The sequence below is a fragment of the Athalia rosae genome, chromosome 6 (assembly GCF_917208135.1).
Source record: "Athalia rosae chromosome 6, iyAthRosa1.1, whole genome shotgun sequence".
In the NCBI taxonomy this organism is placed as follows: domain Eukaryota; kingdom Metazoa; phylum Arthropoda; class Insecta; order Hymenoptera; family Athaliidae; genus Athalia; species Athalia rosae.
This window is the reverse complement of record NC_064031.1, coordinates 851,782-866,214: the sequence shown is the minus strand read 5'-3', so window position 1 is coordinate 866,214 and position 14,433 is coordinate 851,782. Positions and strand designations below refer to the sequence as shown.

General features: G+C 40.5%; 1 protein-coding gene across 1 annotated transcript; it reads right to left on the bottom strand.

Annotated features, from left to right (window-relative positions):
- Positions 1–2,490: 2,490 nt before the first annotated feature.
- LOC105693989 (myosuppressin) lies at positions 2,491–14,433 on the bottom strand. Its single transcript, XM_012414275.3, has 3 exons — positions 14,226–14,433; positions 3,471–3,681; positions 2,491–3,406 (listed from the first exon to the last, which is right to left on the bottom strand). The coding sequence occupies exons 2-3, from the start codon at positions 3,670–3,672 to the stop codon at positions 3,300–3,302; spliced, it is 309 nt and encodes a 102-aa protein (XP_012269698.1). The 5' UTR covers positions 3,673–3,681; positions 14,226–14,433; the 3' UTR covers positions 2,491–3,299.

Sequence of the window (14,433 nt, the reverse complement as noted above, 5' to 3'; positions counted from 1 at the left end):
ATAACCAACGTTTTCGCGTATACCTTGTCAAATTATGTAATCTAGTGAAAACTACAATTGTACCGGATTTGCTCGCGGTGGTGCGGGATGACGTGCTATTGAAATCCTTGGAGTAAAAAGTCGAGTCCTTGACGCAGGTCACGTTTACGTCCGACGCGACCATTCGAACCCTTGGATGTCGAAAGCGTCGTCTTTACCGAGGCATGAAAGACGCTACGAATCACCAGGTGAAAGTAAAATATTTTTCTCAACGGTTTCAAGAAGTGTTAAAAATTGAAAATCTGTTACCGGTACCAGGGTACAATATTTATCACTGAGCATCCTTCGGACCGGTGTAAAAAAAGAAGAGCCCACAGTCAGAGAAGGATTAAAATTTGAACCGTGAGAAAATGCCAAGATAAAATCTGCACGTGGAACACGTTTCCTAGCCGATCACGCGATATATCAAAAGATAATTGAACTTCCCTGGTCAGAAATAGGTTGAAATCGACGTACCGCGATTGTGGGGGCAAAAGGGGATCCTATTTGTCACGTAGGTGGAGAGCTTCCTCGTGGGCGTATTTTATATTAGGTGGGTATATAAGCGACATTTTAAGACATTATCTATATCGTGGCATGGTATAAAGGGCACGGTATATACTCGGTCTGGATATATGTATATAGGGATACCTGGCGAACGGGCGATACGCCAGCTGAAAATCGTGTGTCCCCAGCATCGCGCGGGTGTCAACCGAGATCAGGAGGTAAGATTAATGCCTCGCTACCTCGTGGCAATTACTGTTAGAATATTTGTTCTCTTGCTCTTCTCTTCACCTCACCAGGCGTGCACGCTCCTGAATTCCAATCGTCTCATTGTCATTCGTTTCGTCATTCCAACGGCCAAGTGTCGCGACGTTTTATACTACAGTTATACATATATATATATATATGCAGACTTCTCACCGTCGTGCAATTCGACTATACTTATATATACACCTTGTAATTCACTCTACTCTCTGTTCCCGCTGCTGCGAGACCCTCGTCCTTCGGGGATCTTCGAAGGACCTTTTTACGTTATTTTTTCTCTTTCTCATTCCAATTTCTTGGTATTTCTTTTTATTTTATTTTTTTTTTCTCTTCTATCACGTCGTCCTCGCCGACTGTAACTCCCTTAATTCGAGCCAGGTTACATCCACGGTCGTCTGCGGGTCGTGAAGCGGCTTAATTATCATCTGAATTTCATTTGAAATAGGACCACGGATACATATACATGTACAGCTGACCAGATGCCTTCGGGGTCTGGTCTCTTACTCCCCTGTTCTTTGACCGGAAATGAATTTGTCATGTAATTGACGCTTTCATCGAAATTACGCGTGGGTGCTCCGCGGCATATAAAGCGTTATAAATTTATGAGGTTTGGAAAAAGAAAATAAACGCGCAACTTGTCTAATAAATTATTTCCGCATCGAGAGAATAATAACATATAACACCCATTATTATAGGTGTGCGAGTAGGTATAATGAGGATCTAGGAGGGGAAACTCGGTGTGACGATTAACATAATCCCTCCAAGTTTTGTTTGATTTCATAATTACTCTGGTTTATGCGTTCATCGTAGTATGCATAGGGCGTGACTGGGTTTTCTTTGACGGGGTGTTTATTAGGCGTGTCTTGCAGAGTCCTGACTATACTTGAAAACTCGTTCCACGAGTTGACGGGACCGAAGGATTTATTAGTCGTATCCCATATACCTGTACTCGTGTTAACGTGTATAACGAGGATACGACAAAAGGTAATTCGCGGCTGCAGGATAAGGAGAAAAAAAGGAAGAGAAAAAAGAAGAAAAAAGTATCCATAAATATGAAATAGAAGGACGAAAAAATTCGGCATAAGTAGGGTGTATCTCCTTATAAATGAGATAACTTTGCTACGTGGTGTATATCGTGGGGAACGATGTTTTATGGATTCAACTACATCGATCGGAATTATAAATAAAACTCGTATTACCATTTTATATATTCAAACGCGGTTACGTACCTATATAACTGATATATCTACGTACGGACGTATAACACGATCGATCCAATTGTACATTTTTATAATTACGATTCGCTGGCGGGCTAATTGTCTCCAAAAGTCGAGAAAGCGAATAAAAATTCTGAAGTTTTCAATGAAAAAACGAGTCGAAACTTAATTCAGATGAGCTTTTATCGAAGATGTTTTGGGGTTCAGCGCTGTCAAGTTCTTTGGTCCTGATGAAAATCTTTTCTTGGCCCAGACTCGAGACATTTCGGTTGAATTTTTCATTGAAAAATCACGATCATTACGACCAAATGTCGTAAGCATATCTTCTGGATGAAAACAATACGATATCTATTTTGAAAATCCCTCCATGCCATTCGGATTCGAATGTTATGCAATTCGAGGATTCAAACCGCAAGTTATTTATTCATCTCTGAGAGATTTCAATGAACGTACGGGACTGCGGGATATTGAATAAATCTTCGATTCGGATAGGTTGATTCTTGTTTTTATTGAAACGTCAAATAGCTTTAATACATATATATAATATATATTCATTTATATATATAATACTGCACTTGATTTAATAATTAATATTCATGTAAAACAGATAACGTTACATAGACATGATGCAAATCACATGTACGACTCTCTTTTTTTTTAGTGTTAGTTGTTGGCGTACTTAAATTCATTACTTAATATAAATCAGATTCAAAACATAAATATATATATACATATACAGTGACTTGTACTCATGGAGCGTATGAATATATTGAAGAGAAGGAAAAGGAAAAGGAAAGAAAAGAAATACCACAAATAAATAAACTAGCGAACGAATCAATAAATCTGCGATCCTTTTGTAATCACGAACCAACGGAAAGAAGATAAAAGAAAAAACAAGTGATCTTTAAATATATTTTTTTTCACCGACCAATTCCTTGTTTTTTCTGTTGTCTCTTAAATGTACTTCCGGTTGCAGTATCGGTAATTGACAAATACGTATATACTCCCTAAATATTTTTCACTCGCACTTAGTCAATTTTATAGCTGTACAGAAATTGATAAAATATTGCTGACCCAATGAGAAAATATAAAGCAGCGCAATATGTGTATATCAAATACTATCGTTTACTCCAACGCGTCTTGTTCGGGTATATATTATATATATATTTATGGCAGTTAAAAATAAATAACCGTTATGTAAATTCTGCTGGAAATTGAAGGTCGGAAGATTCGCTGCTTGCTTCGTCTTCCGTCGCATATAAGATATTATATAGGCGTCGAATGGAAGTCAGACGCCTAGCGTCGTCTACCAAAGCGAAGAAAGACGTGATCGACGTCCTGGCGTTTTACTCCGCTGTCGGGAAGGGGGATATTTCCGTGGATAACGGGTCCCGAGTTATACGCTAAAATAAGAGCAATTCCAAAATTAGCCATCGACTCGATATCCTCGTTGTCATCCAGACCGACCTTTTTCATCCAGGTAAGTTTCCATTGCGGAACCGAGTTCGTAAATCGTTGATAGGGCAGCGCAAACTTTACGAATCCTTGGTGGAACTTCGTCGAGAAGCCCAGGGCTACATTGCGCCGGTGGAAGGGCTGCGACCTGCCCGAAAATAAGCGCGATCGTCGTCACGCAGGCGAAAGTTAACATTCTGATGCTGCTCCGCATGATGATTAGCTGCGAATGAAAAAGGAGGAGAAACAAAATTAGATGATTGGTCAGAAGCGTCGGTGATAACGCACAAAAATACCAAAGAAGAAATTCCTCAGGGCTAAAATGGAGCAACTGGGATTGATTGAAATGCAAACCGCGACGCGGTCTCACCCCCGTGTTCTACGGGGGTCGAAAGTCACCGTGTGTACACCCCCTCCCCCCCCCGTGGAGCTAAGCGATTTATACGTCGGGCGATATTATCTCTCCTGACGAAATGAAAAGTCCAGCTTCCAGAAAATAGAGGAACACCTGTTCGGACATCTTTCCCATCTCAACCCTCCGAGTAAGTTACGTTTAACGTGAGTAATATTACATACTTTATTCCTCAACTGCTGCATAGCTAAGCTGTCAATTAGTACTGTCGAGATAAATCTCCGTTACATGCAACTCTTGTTTCCTCCACTTTCCTCGCTCCTTTGTCACGTCCTTTCCTAGCCCAGAGGTCAAACCTATAATACCCTGCAGCCAACTTTGTCGTTAATTAATTGTTACGTCTTGTTCGGTCTAATGAAATTGCGTTCATCGTTTTTTAAACGTTGAAAACTTCTTGTTGGGGATCCCGTTTTTTTTTTGTCACTTTTTGCTATTCGGCCGGGTTTTATTTTACGATTTTCTGTGCGCGACGAAGGGGTCAACAGGTGGTTTCCTTTCATCGAGAAAAAGCTCACGGTCGAGCTCACGGTACTCTTCTAACAAATCTCGACGTAAAAAGGATGCAGTTCAGCCGACATAAATCGCACTAATTGCAGTTGCCGATAATTAATTGAAGGATATTTGGAATCATTATAGAGAGATATAGGTCGGATTGTTAGTTTCCATTCTATCGTAGCGCTTAGCTTACATCGAATGTATTGTCCGCGTAAACTACTCTTGTTTTTTGACGTCGTCCTCTTTGAATTATGGAGTGACGTAGAGAGCTTAATTGATATAATTAAACCAGACAAATGCCAGACAATGATAATTGACAATTTCCGCAATTTACCGTAAAATCGGAGCACAATCGTCGCGTTTCGTACAAAGAGAGTGCGAGATCGCTGCAGAGGGAGCTTGGTTTTATTCAAAACTTCTTGGCGCAACTTGAAAATACCCTCGAGAACTCCAGAGAGAGTTTCCTTATCAAATTTCTTGGCGAAGTAACGCGTACACCGGAGTATAAAAGGTCCCGCGTACAACAACGTGAACGTAAAGGAAAAAGAAAAAAAAAAGGATGCACCCACGCGTCGATGGATGATTGAATTTTTCTCTACCTGGTCCAACGGATCGAACGGAACAAAGAGTGGACGCGATATCGGATGACATGTGCTCGATTTTATACGCTAGACATTCCTCCCCTTGAACTTTGTCAGTTCGATTTCATTCCTCGAAAATTTTAAACTCCTATCGTTTCTCGGCTTTTCGAAGTACGCGCAAAGCGTACGATCGATTTCATCTCCCGTGCAATCGTGCTGATGGTAACGGGATCATCCGCGGAATCTCTAATCGAAATCAATCGCTATTCTCCGATCTCAACGTAAACATATTATCTCTCGCGTAATACCAATGTGCAGATCTTGACCTCTAGAAGTTCAATTTTATGCAACCCATCTCTATGCACTCCAGTTGAGTGAATAATCGTATGAATCTACCGCACGATTTGACCTCCATACATATTATTTGAATATATATGCCGTCGTAAGATTTCCATTGTATCGATTGTCGCTAGATTGCAACTTTCATATGTTCCAATCACTTTGCATAGGTACAAGTATGTGTTAACATCGTGACCTGCAACACGCTACGTTTGACGAACCAGATATTTCACAATTCGGATACATGTACGACTTCTTTGAAAAATAAATTTCAATTCAAACATATATATATATAATAAAGGAGTATGCGAGAAGGCTATCAATTATATGGGCATACGAAAGAACGAGTCGTTTCTACTAAAAGTATATGAAAAACGACAGATGTAACCGCTCCTCGTGCTTCAGGAATATTTCACGTTCGCAACAAGTACACATAAAATGTTCCGTCTGCACGAGTATATTCTTGCTCTATGTACTACTTTATCCTACCCAGAAAATGCAAGTATATAAATAATATGTAATACGTATAAAGTCTCCTCTCATCTTCCGCCCCGTTTCTGCGACGCGATCTCAAGAATTTAATTATCTTCAGCTTTATATACAAATAAATATATATACATGTATTACGACTGTCCGTTTCGCGATCTACTACGGATATGTACGCGTAAACTATAGATAGAGATTTACTAAACAAGTATATACCTATGTATATTCCGTACAGCATTTCGATCAAATATTTGAACGTATTCGGACGCTATCACTACTGCGAGTATAAAATTCGATTATAGTATGTGCAGATAAAGCATTGTCCATATAGCGATAATTTTATTATTTGCAACGAGTTGTAGTTTTTTTTTTTTTTTTTTTTTTTTTTGCGTGCGTGTGTGTGAGTAATATATAGATATACGTGGACGTGCGTGGGCAAAAAATGAAGGTATCATAATGAATGGTGTATGTATTTTTTTCATCGTTGTATGCGTAGATTTATTCCCTCATTCCAATGTATGCACTATGTCCCATACGAAGCATACCCCTCATTTCTAGAATTGTACGCCACATATTTATGTCAATATATATGTACATACCCGTGTATATTATGTACACATCGATGGATAGGTATATGTGACGTTCGTATAACACAAATATTGATATTTCAGATGATGTGTACACTGTTTTATATTATGTATCTTGGCAAAAGTTCATTCGTTGCCGTATAGAGAATATTAATATACGTGTATATATAGATGCAGTCCGTCGGATGAGAAAAAAGCTCGGATACGTTGGCGCACGAATGAAAAAGTAAATTAACTTCTTGAAGAATTTTTTGTCAAATTTATGAGAAAATAAGTCGACGAGCTATTTGATTTTTTCACGCGAAAGAGGGACACTCCGCCAAATTCCTGCCTCCTCTCCGCGGACTAACAATAGGGTGTTAATCATCGTTGAACGTCGTCCCTGGGAATCGGGGACTACTTAACCTTTCGCTCGGATAACCAACCTGTTGCTCACCCTCCGGCGAAAACGTACGCCGTATACCTATAGGTGTATCTTTGAGCTTTTATTCGGGTTCATAACGGATATCCCATCAAGTTTTCCCGCGCGCGGTTTATCCCGAAACGCAGCGGCGATTCCCCTCCCCCGAATTTCCTTAATTGGTTTTACGATCCACCCCTCTATACATATACCTATATATATATATCAACGAAGATCGTGAAACTGCAGGGATATATTTTTTTGTGCTTTCTTTCTCCTCGTTTTCTTACGCGTTTTTCACGCTCTATCATTCGCCTCGTTACGAGGAATTAAAATGGAACTTTGATCGTTAATTGCATCGTTACACCTGCTCGACGAAAAAAAAATACCCCTCAAATTTTGAACCTATAGGATCCGTACAGGCGTAACAACGCGACGGGGGGAGGATTCAGGGGAGATTTTATACCGTCCCAGCTGGACGGTGCGTGGGAGGGAAATCGCGAGCGAGTTCGGGGATAATTGAAGCAGCGTTATCGTTGTAATTTTTCTTAGCAAAAAATTGAATAGTTGCGCGATGAAATGAGACAGGCGTCTAATGAAATTGATAGGCGAATCGATCGAGCTAACGAAACGGAGAAAAAGTGAAAGGAAGGGAAAACTGATGAGAGTAAAAGGGATAGAAATGAAATAACGTTCGCACAACTTGAAAGGAATATTCCAACACGATCCGAAAAGTAGGTACGACAAAATTGCGGAATTCCAAATATGGATATAGAGGATAGGAGGATGAATATATAGGATTGTATTTGTAGGTGTTGGTGTAGGTGGATAAAAACGTATAACCAAACGATCGTGTGTCGGATATACGGGCGTCGGACCGCAGCGGAATAGGAATACGATAACGTTTACCTTTTTGTTTCTATATCCGCGAATGAAAAGTTATTCGATATTTTTCCGTGTATTTTCACGCTCGCGCGTGTATCGGATAGATACCTCTGTATACTTGATAATAGTCGGCGGGGTGGTGCGAACGTATGATGGAATTGTCACGCGTTTCGCTCGGAGGGTTGAAATTGTAAAATTGTGGGAATCTCGCCGAGTGTGCAGCGGGCCCTTTTATCTAGGCTTTATATTCGTTTCGTCGTAAAAATTCGAATAAATAGAAACGCTCGTATTGAAGTTTATTTTATCGGGGCGGGTGTATCACGCTCGCGTACGTATCCAAAGTGTACGGGCGCATGTGTGTAACCCGGCTGTAAAAATATTCACCCTTTATTCTCATTCAAAGTGGCGTATATAAGACAAAGTTTGATATTTTCCGTCCGATGTATTTTTGTTAAGAATTTATACATCGCGTGAATCGCGCGTCGCCGAGCTTTTCGCGGTACACGTACCCCTCCCTACCCGTACCTACGTCGAACACGGGTTTTGCTGAGAATATCACGATCGCTATTCGAATAATAGAAAATTTATTGGAAATATAGGATATTGGAAGTACCAGACGACAACGGCGTATATGAGGGAATATGAAAGTAGCAATTTCCGCTTTCTTATACCGTCGATACGGACCATATCGCGTATTCTTGTCGGAAACTATCACTTTACACACTCGCGTCGCGTCGTCGTCGTCGTACACCGCGATACAAAAATCTTCCTAAATTTCTAGCCTCCTGAAACGACGTCGAAAACGAACCAGCAAAAATTAGCGTTCCGTCTAATATTTATACTGCATTTATTTACAAATCCTGACGGAAGCCAGCAGGCTGCTCTTCCGTCCCCCTTATTTCCTGCTTCGAGCTACTACGGAATGTATATTCATTGTCACGAAAATTGGAGCTTGTTAATCACCTTGAAATTTTAATTAATTGCCTCAGCCTCTCCGGGCAGATAATTAATATACTCGAAAACTTCAGTAACTAATCACACGGTCAACATATTTGCCGAATTAACTGGAGATATTAAATTTGAGCTCGACGAAGAGAGAAGAAATCTTTGACGTGATTTCCTTTCGAAAAGAATTTTTTTTTTTTTTTCCCTTCTTGTCTTGTGATTTCGCGTTTCGTCCGTAGCAATCATACGTGCGTCAGGGGGTGTGTACAACGCGGTGAAGGATTTCCCACGGTCGTTATGTAATGGGTGAAGGTGAATTCCCGAGGGCGATTCCTGACACTCGGGGAAAACTAGATGAAATTGTCAAGGAGGCAGAGAAGGAAGAAGAAAGCATGGGTAATAAAATAAGAGAAGAGCGAGAGGAAAAGAAGGAAGGAAAAAACGTTGACACCTTTTCCCTCGTTGACGTTATGGGTGCGCGACCACGTTGTACGAGGGTAAATGAAATTCAAGTTAAATTTCACGGTTGCCTGACCGAACAAAGTAAAGTCCTCTGATGTACAAAGCATACGACGACGAGGTTTTCTCATCCGCCCCCGTGAGACAAAGAGGTACCCAAGGTTTACCAGGACGAAGGAAATCCGGTGGTCGTTTATGGCGTTTTCTGTCCTTATACCACCCACCCACCGACCCCCCTCCCCCTCTTCGACAAGCTCACCGCCGTGACTCGCCCAGTTTTCTATCATCTTCAAGTAAGACATCGACTATCAACCAGCTCATCGTTCAACGTGGGACAATTAAGCCGTAGAAATTGCATCGTTAAGCTTCCCGAAGGCGGGATATGAAATCTCGACATTCGGTATAAAGCCCACGTAGTTTCCCTCTTGAACCGCCATCATCGCAATCTCTAGTTTGCTTCGTATGTACCCGTCCGTACCTATGTAACTGCACATTCATACACGTTAGCGTGTACCGATATTGTATTTTAATTTAATCGATTGTTACATACTAATCCCTTCCTTTTTTTCTCGCCGGTTAACGTCTGCAATATCCTCCTTTCCTTTCATACTTTCGAATCGCTGCAGAATCTGCACAGTAATTTAAACAAAGTCGGTCGTTTACCGGTAAGCGGATCTTTGCAATGAATTATTATTGTCGTCGGTAAGATCTACCTGATGAAAATCTTTTTTCTTTTTATTCATTCTTTATCCGTTGATTGTTTCGCGGTATAGAATATGAAACATTGGATCGATATGACGTCCCTGCATTTAAGTATTGATAGAAGTAAAGAGAAAAAATTAAAAAAAAAATAAGTCATACTGCACATATTTTAAGTTTATCAATTTTCAGACACACTTTCATAGCTCAAAGTGTTTCCGTGCCATCTGAAGATCATGTTATGTCTTATGCACTGAATAAAATAAATTCCATTCCTTCTTACACTTTCTAGCACTCAAATTACCGTACTTTACCGTCGTATAAAAGTACGCAGCTACATAGCTGCATGAGGAAAGTGAAGAAAAAAAAAAAACGAAAGAAAGAAAACGGACTTCTCCGACCTGCAAAATCTAATAAAAGGAAACTACTACCGTCCGCGCTTCCCTGTACAGGACTCCAGAATTTTCTCCTTGTGTCCGGCGTATCCTTCTCAACGTTACGTACTTTGACCGATCGTTACACTTTCTCTTTTTTCTCTCCTCTCAAAGATCAAAATTTTCCGGTATCTGTGAACCATCTGACGCGCCTTAAAATAAAACCCATCTCCCAATTCTCTCGAGTGAGGATAAATACGATCGCATGAAATTAGGTTCCCGTCCTTCGTCACCTGTCCGTCGCGTTATCAACGAAAATTAGACGACACGTGGAAAAAAATTAAGGTGGGTCGTGAGCGCGGTCAAACGTCGGTACGTAGAAATTTTTATCGAATAAATGTCACGCTGGACGTGCGGAAGACGGATAAGAATTGAGCTGTCCGAAAAAAGTACGAGAGGAAGAGTCTGTAGATTTCCGAAAGAGGTGGGGGTGAATCGAAACAGCGGAATTCTATAGGTAAAAAAATGGATAAAATGAATGGAAAAAAGCTTGGCGAGCTTTGTCTGACCATTATCGTCGTGTTTAATAATCGCGCCGGAATCTTGCAGCTCCAATTTACGTTAACACCCGCGAAAGGATCATGTTGAGGGTATATTGCCGCGTCTCGGAGCCGAGCAAATGATGGGGTTAATTAGCCCGAGTTGCCTAACCGGTAGCTTTACATTTTTTCTCATATCATTTTTATTAACTTCAAGATACTCACGTGCTTCGGGTGAGGGGGAAAGGAAGAATGAAAAAATGTATGTACAGCATCGACCTTAATATCCGGCAGTTTCCTTTAACCAAAGAGCGTGTGCACGAGCCCGTCAAATGACCTCATTCCTTGCCCAAATTAGGCTCACGATTGAGATGAATTCACATTCGACCCCTCTATCTCTTCTCCAATTCTTCGCTTCTTTTTATTTTCTCTTTCTCTCTTTTTTTATCACCACCCCCAAAAGGTCATTATGCCTTTGCCGGTATACTTCGTTAAGTTAGCTTACATGTATAATAAAAGAGAAATGACTGACAATCCCACTAAAACGCTCAACGAAAAACTTTATTGCGAGCCCTCGAGATCATCCGAGTCACCGGAATTATTTTTATACTTTCCTCAATTTCCCTCCACGTTGGCTATCGTATACTATACATTTGCTACGGGTACAATATCGACGGTGAATTCGAGGTGTAGAAAAAAAATTCCCGTCCGAGATCATCCGCGGTATACGAGGCTGGACCACACGTACAAATTTCTATGGAACACGTCCCGTGTTACTGGGAGATGAAAGCGATTTTTTCATTTTATTTCGCTACCCTTGTCTCCCCTCGTCCTGCACTCTCCCGCGCCTCTGCAGGATATATTAATTTCTCGACGAATCGCGAGATTAATATTTACCGGGTTTTGTTCGAGTGATAAGATCGCACGATAAATGGAGAATAATTTTTTTTCACCATCGTAAAATGTGCAGTATAACATTGCCAAGTTTCCGCCAGTTTTCGCGAGTACGCGGATACTTTTTGTCCCGTACTTTGTATTATGTACAGAAGATGAAGGTAAGACGGACGCGATATATTTTACAACGAAGCGGCCTCGGGATTCCGAGATATTTCAAAGCTATGTGTTTTAGGTACTAAAGTTTCAGACATTATTCTTTCTCAGACCCTTTTTGGGCGAACGAGGGGCAGAAAAAAAAGTCCGCAGATATGAATTTTATCCACTCTCGTCGAATTCTTTACTCGAAATTTTCTCGTTCGCAACAAACACCCGATTTCTCTGCGGCGATAACTACTTACATTGCAATAAATTACACATATTTTCGAAAAACTTGCGAGACAAATTTCACAACATTCGATCGAATTATTTTTCAATATAAAACTGCGAGTTTCATTCAATCGCTGATGAGTTAAACCGTAACCAACGTATGAAAAAACGTGAGTAGGTCGCGCTTTTTTTAAATTGAATTTCGAAAATCTTTGTTTTTTCTGAAAGCGGATGAGAAATTAGAGTGAACGACGACCCGTTTCGGCCGTTCGTACCGCTGAAGTGGGCCAGACCGACGCGCGCGATTATATAAAGCGGAAACCGTTTGCGTCAATGCAAATTGATAATGTGCGGTCACTTTGACTGTGCAGTATAGAGAAAAGGAAAAAGAGAAAAAATAACATTCGACAAAAAGAGAAGCAACGAACGAACCGACAAACGATTTTTAAATATTTTCGGCAGGGTTTTTCTACCATGTATCGTAAAACGGTGGAGAACTTGAACGTATATCATAATTATGCGTATTCTGTACGGGCGATCGAGTGACGCCTTTAAAAATCCAACATTAACGCACGCACATTTATTTTTCATCGCATTAAGTCCGGAGAGAGGTATGTAAAAACGAGGAGGAAAAAGAGCAAATGAAACTAGAAGGGAGAAGAAGGAGATAATGATAATTATTATTCACAGTGCTCAGTGCTCTGCACCAGAAATAGTGATAACTGTGATCGCGATCCGCTCGCTCCGTAGCGGCTGACCGAAGCGTTGACTTGTTCTACTTGTTGCGACGCTCGAGAATTACATCTGCGAACTCGCAGGCGTGTCGATCTCTGAATTCCTATGCACGAAGCGCGATGTCGTAATTATTTCAGATTGTTCAATTCTCCTTTCGACTTGACTTCAATTTTCCGAAATTGTTCGAGTTATTTCGACTTGTGGAATTTAATATTCGGCCATCCATTCGCGCGGATCGAATTTCGCCGAACGTAACCCAGTATCTTCTACAAGTCCGGGATCTGTCTGGACTTCTCGATTTTCCGATACAGACGAATAATTATATTGAACGTCTTAGAGTAAATAAGATTGAAGCGGGAGGTCGCTATTTTTAGAACATTAAATAATTGTTCTTTGAAAATAAATTTCAAATTTCTTAAACTTTGGAAAAAAATTGAACAACTTTACTGGATCGAAGAGTAAAAATGGTTTCAAGAAATCAGATCGGACTCTAATAAAGTGAAACTTAACAAAGATGGTTATTCACAGAGTTGAAAATCCCAGCCGATCTGAATTTTCGTTCGGATCGTAAAATCAAAAATGATCTCGAACTTACGTACTGTGCTGTATAATGTAAGAATTTACATAATACGATGATAGCCTTAATCACTAATGAACAACTCAGCCGAGTATCGGAGTGTACGCGTTAAATATATCTACATAGGAATTAATTATAGGTCCGATTACGCAAGTGGTATCACAATGTAACGAAAGTGAATAACTGATCAAGACAAATTCCATCTATGCACGCACCCTCGTTACCAACGGTCGGATTTTTTTTCCAATCCGACAAGAAATTTTACTTCTACAGGCGTGGGATGAACGTACGAAATTTTCGGTCTTCCCGGAACAATTAATAATTACGTGGGCGCGAAAGGGTATTGTCTCCAGACGATAAATCGTTCCCCACACGAAAATTGAATTACATATTTGTTACACCCCCGATAAACTACATGTACGAATAGGTTGTATAATTTGCGAAATCGAAGGAAAGATCGGTCTCTTCGATCGCGTGAAATTTGTCTTCGATTAATTATTTTTCAACCAATCAGATGCTGAGTAGTAAAGTGAAAGAAAAAAAAAACGAAAATGTTAATTGAAACTGATTTTCCCGCGCCGCGGTTTCTCGCACCTATCCATCGGATATACGTTCGCGTATATTGGTAACTCAATACATCCCCGCGAATGAGATTTCAACGAACGGCTGCGTACCGATATTCAATTTGTACAATTTCGTATCGTTTTTTGGATGGAATAAAAATTACAGAAAAATAAAATGGACGCATGCACGTATGGTTCGAAGTTTATTGCGTCCAACGATCGAAACGTTTCAGGAGAAATCGCCCCACTTTTTCCCAATGTCACCATAAAAAATTTTGAAGATCGGTGAGATATATCGTTGAAGACATTCTCGCGTTTTTTCTCTTTCTTTTTTTAATGATCCGGTGGATTTTTGGTTTAGCTGGGGTGTGCAATTTCGGGCGATTAATCGGTCTGATTGATGATTGCAGATGACTCACACGACTAACCTGATTATTAAACGGTAATTCGCGGTGATTTTTGACTAAACGTGTGTTTTTGTTTCTCTTGATCTCTCCGTGAACGTCTTCGGTACGATAGACAACGATTGTAGGTTTTATTGGTGAAGATCCTCGAGTTGCGGTTACGGCGAGAAAGGACTTCCGGTTCTCTTCGGTTGCTCTTGGTAGAACGTCGTGACAACGGATGAAGAAACAG

Excerpts from the sequence above, each read along its gene's own strand:
- LOC105693989 (XM_012414275.3), bottom strand. The coding sequence starts at position 3,672 with ATGCGGAGCAGCATCAGAATGTTAACTTTCGCCTGCGTGACGACGATC. Across the intron at positions 3,407-3,470 it reads AACTTACCTGGATGAAAAAG|CGTATAACTCGGGACCCGTT; the intron begins GTCGGTCTGGAT and ends CTCTTATTTTAG.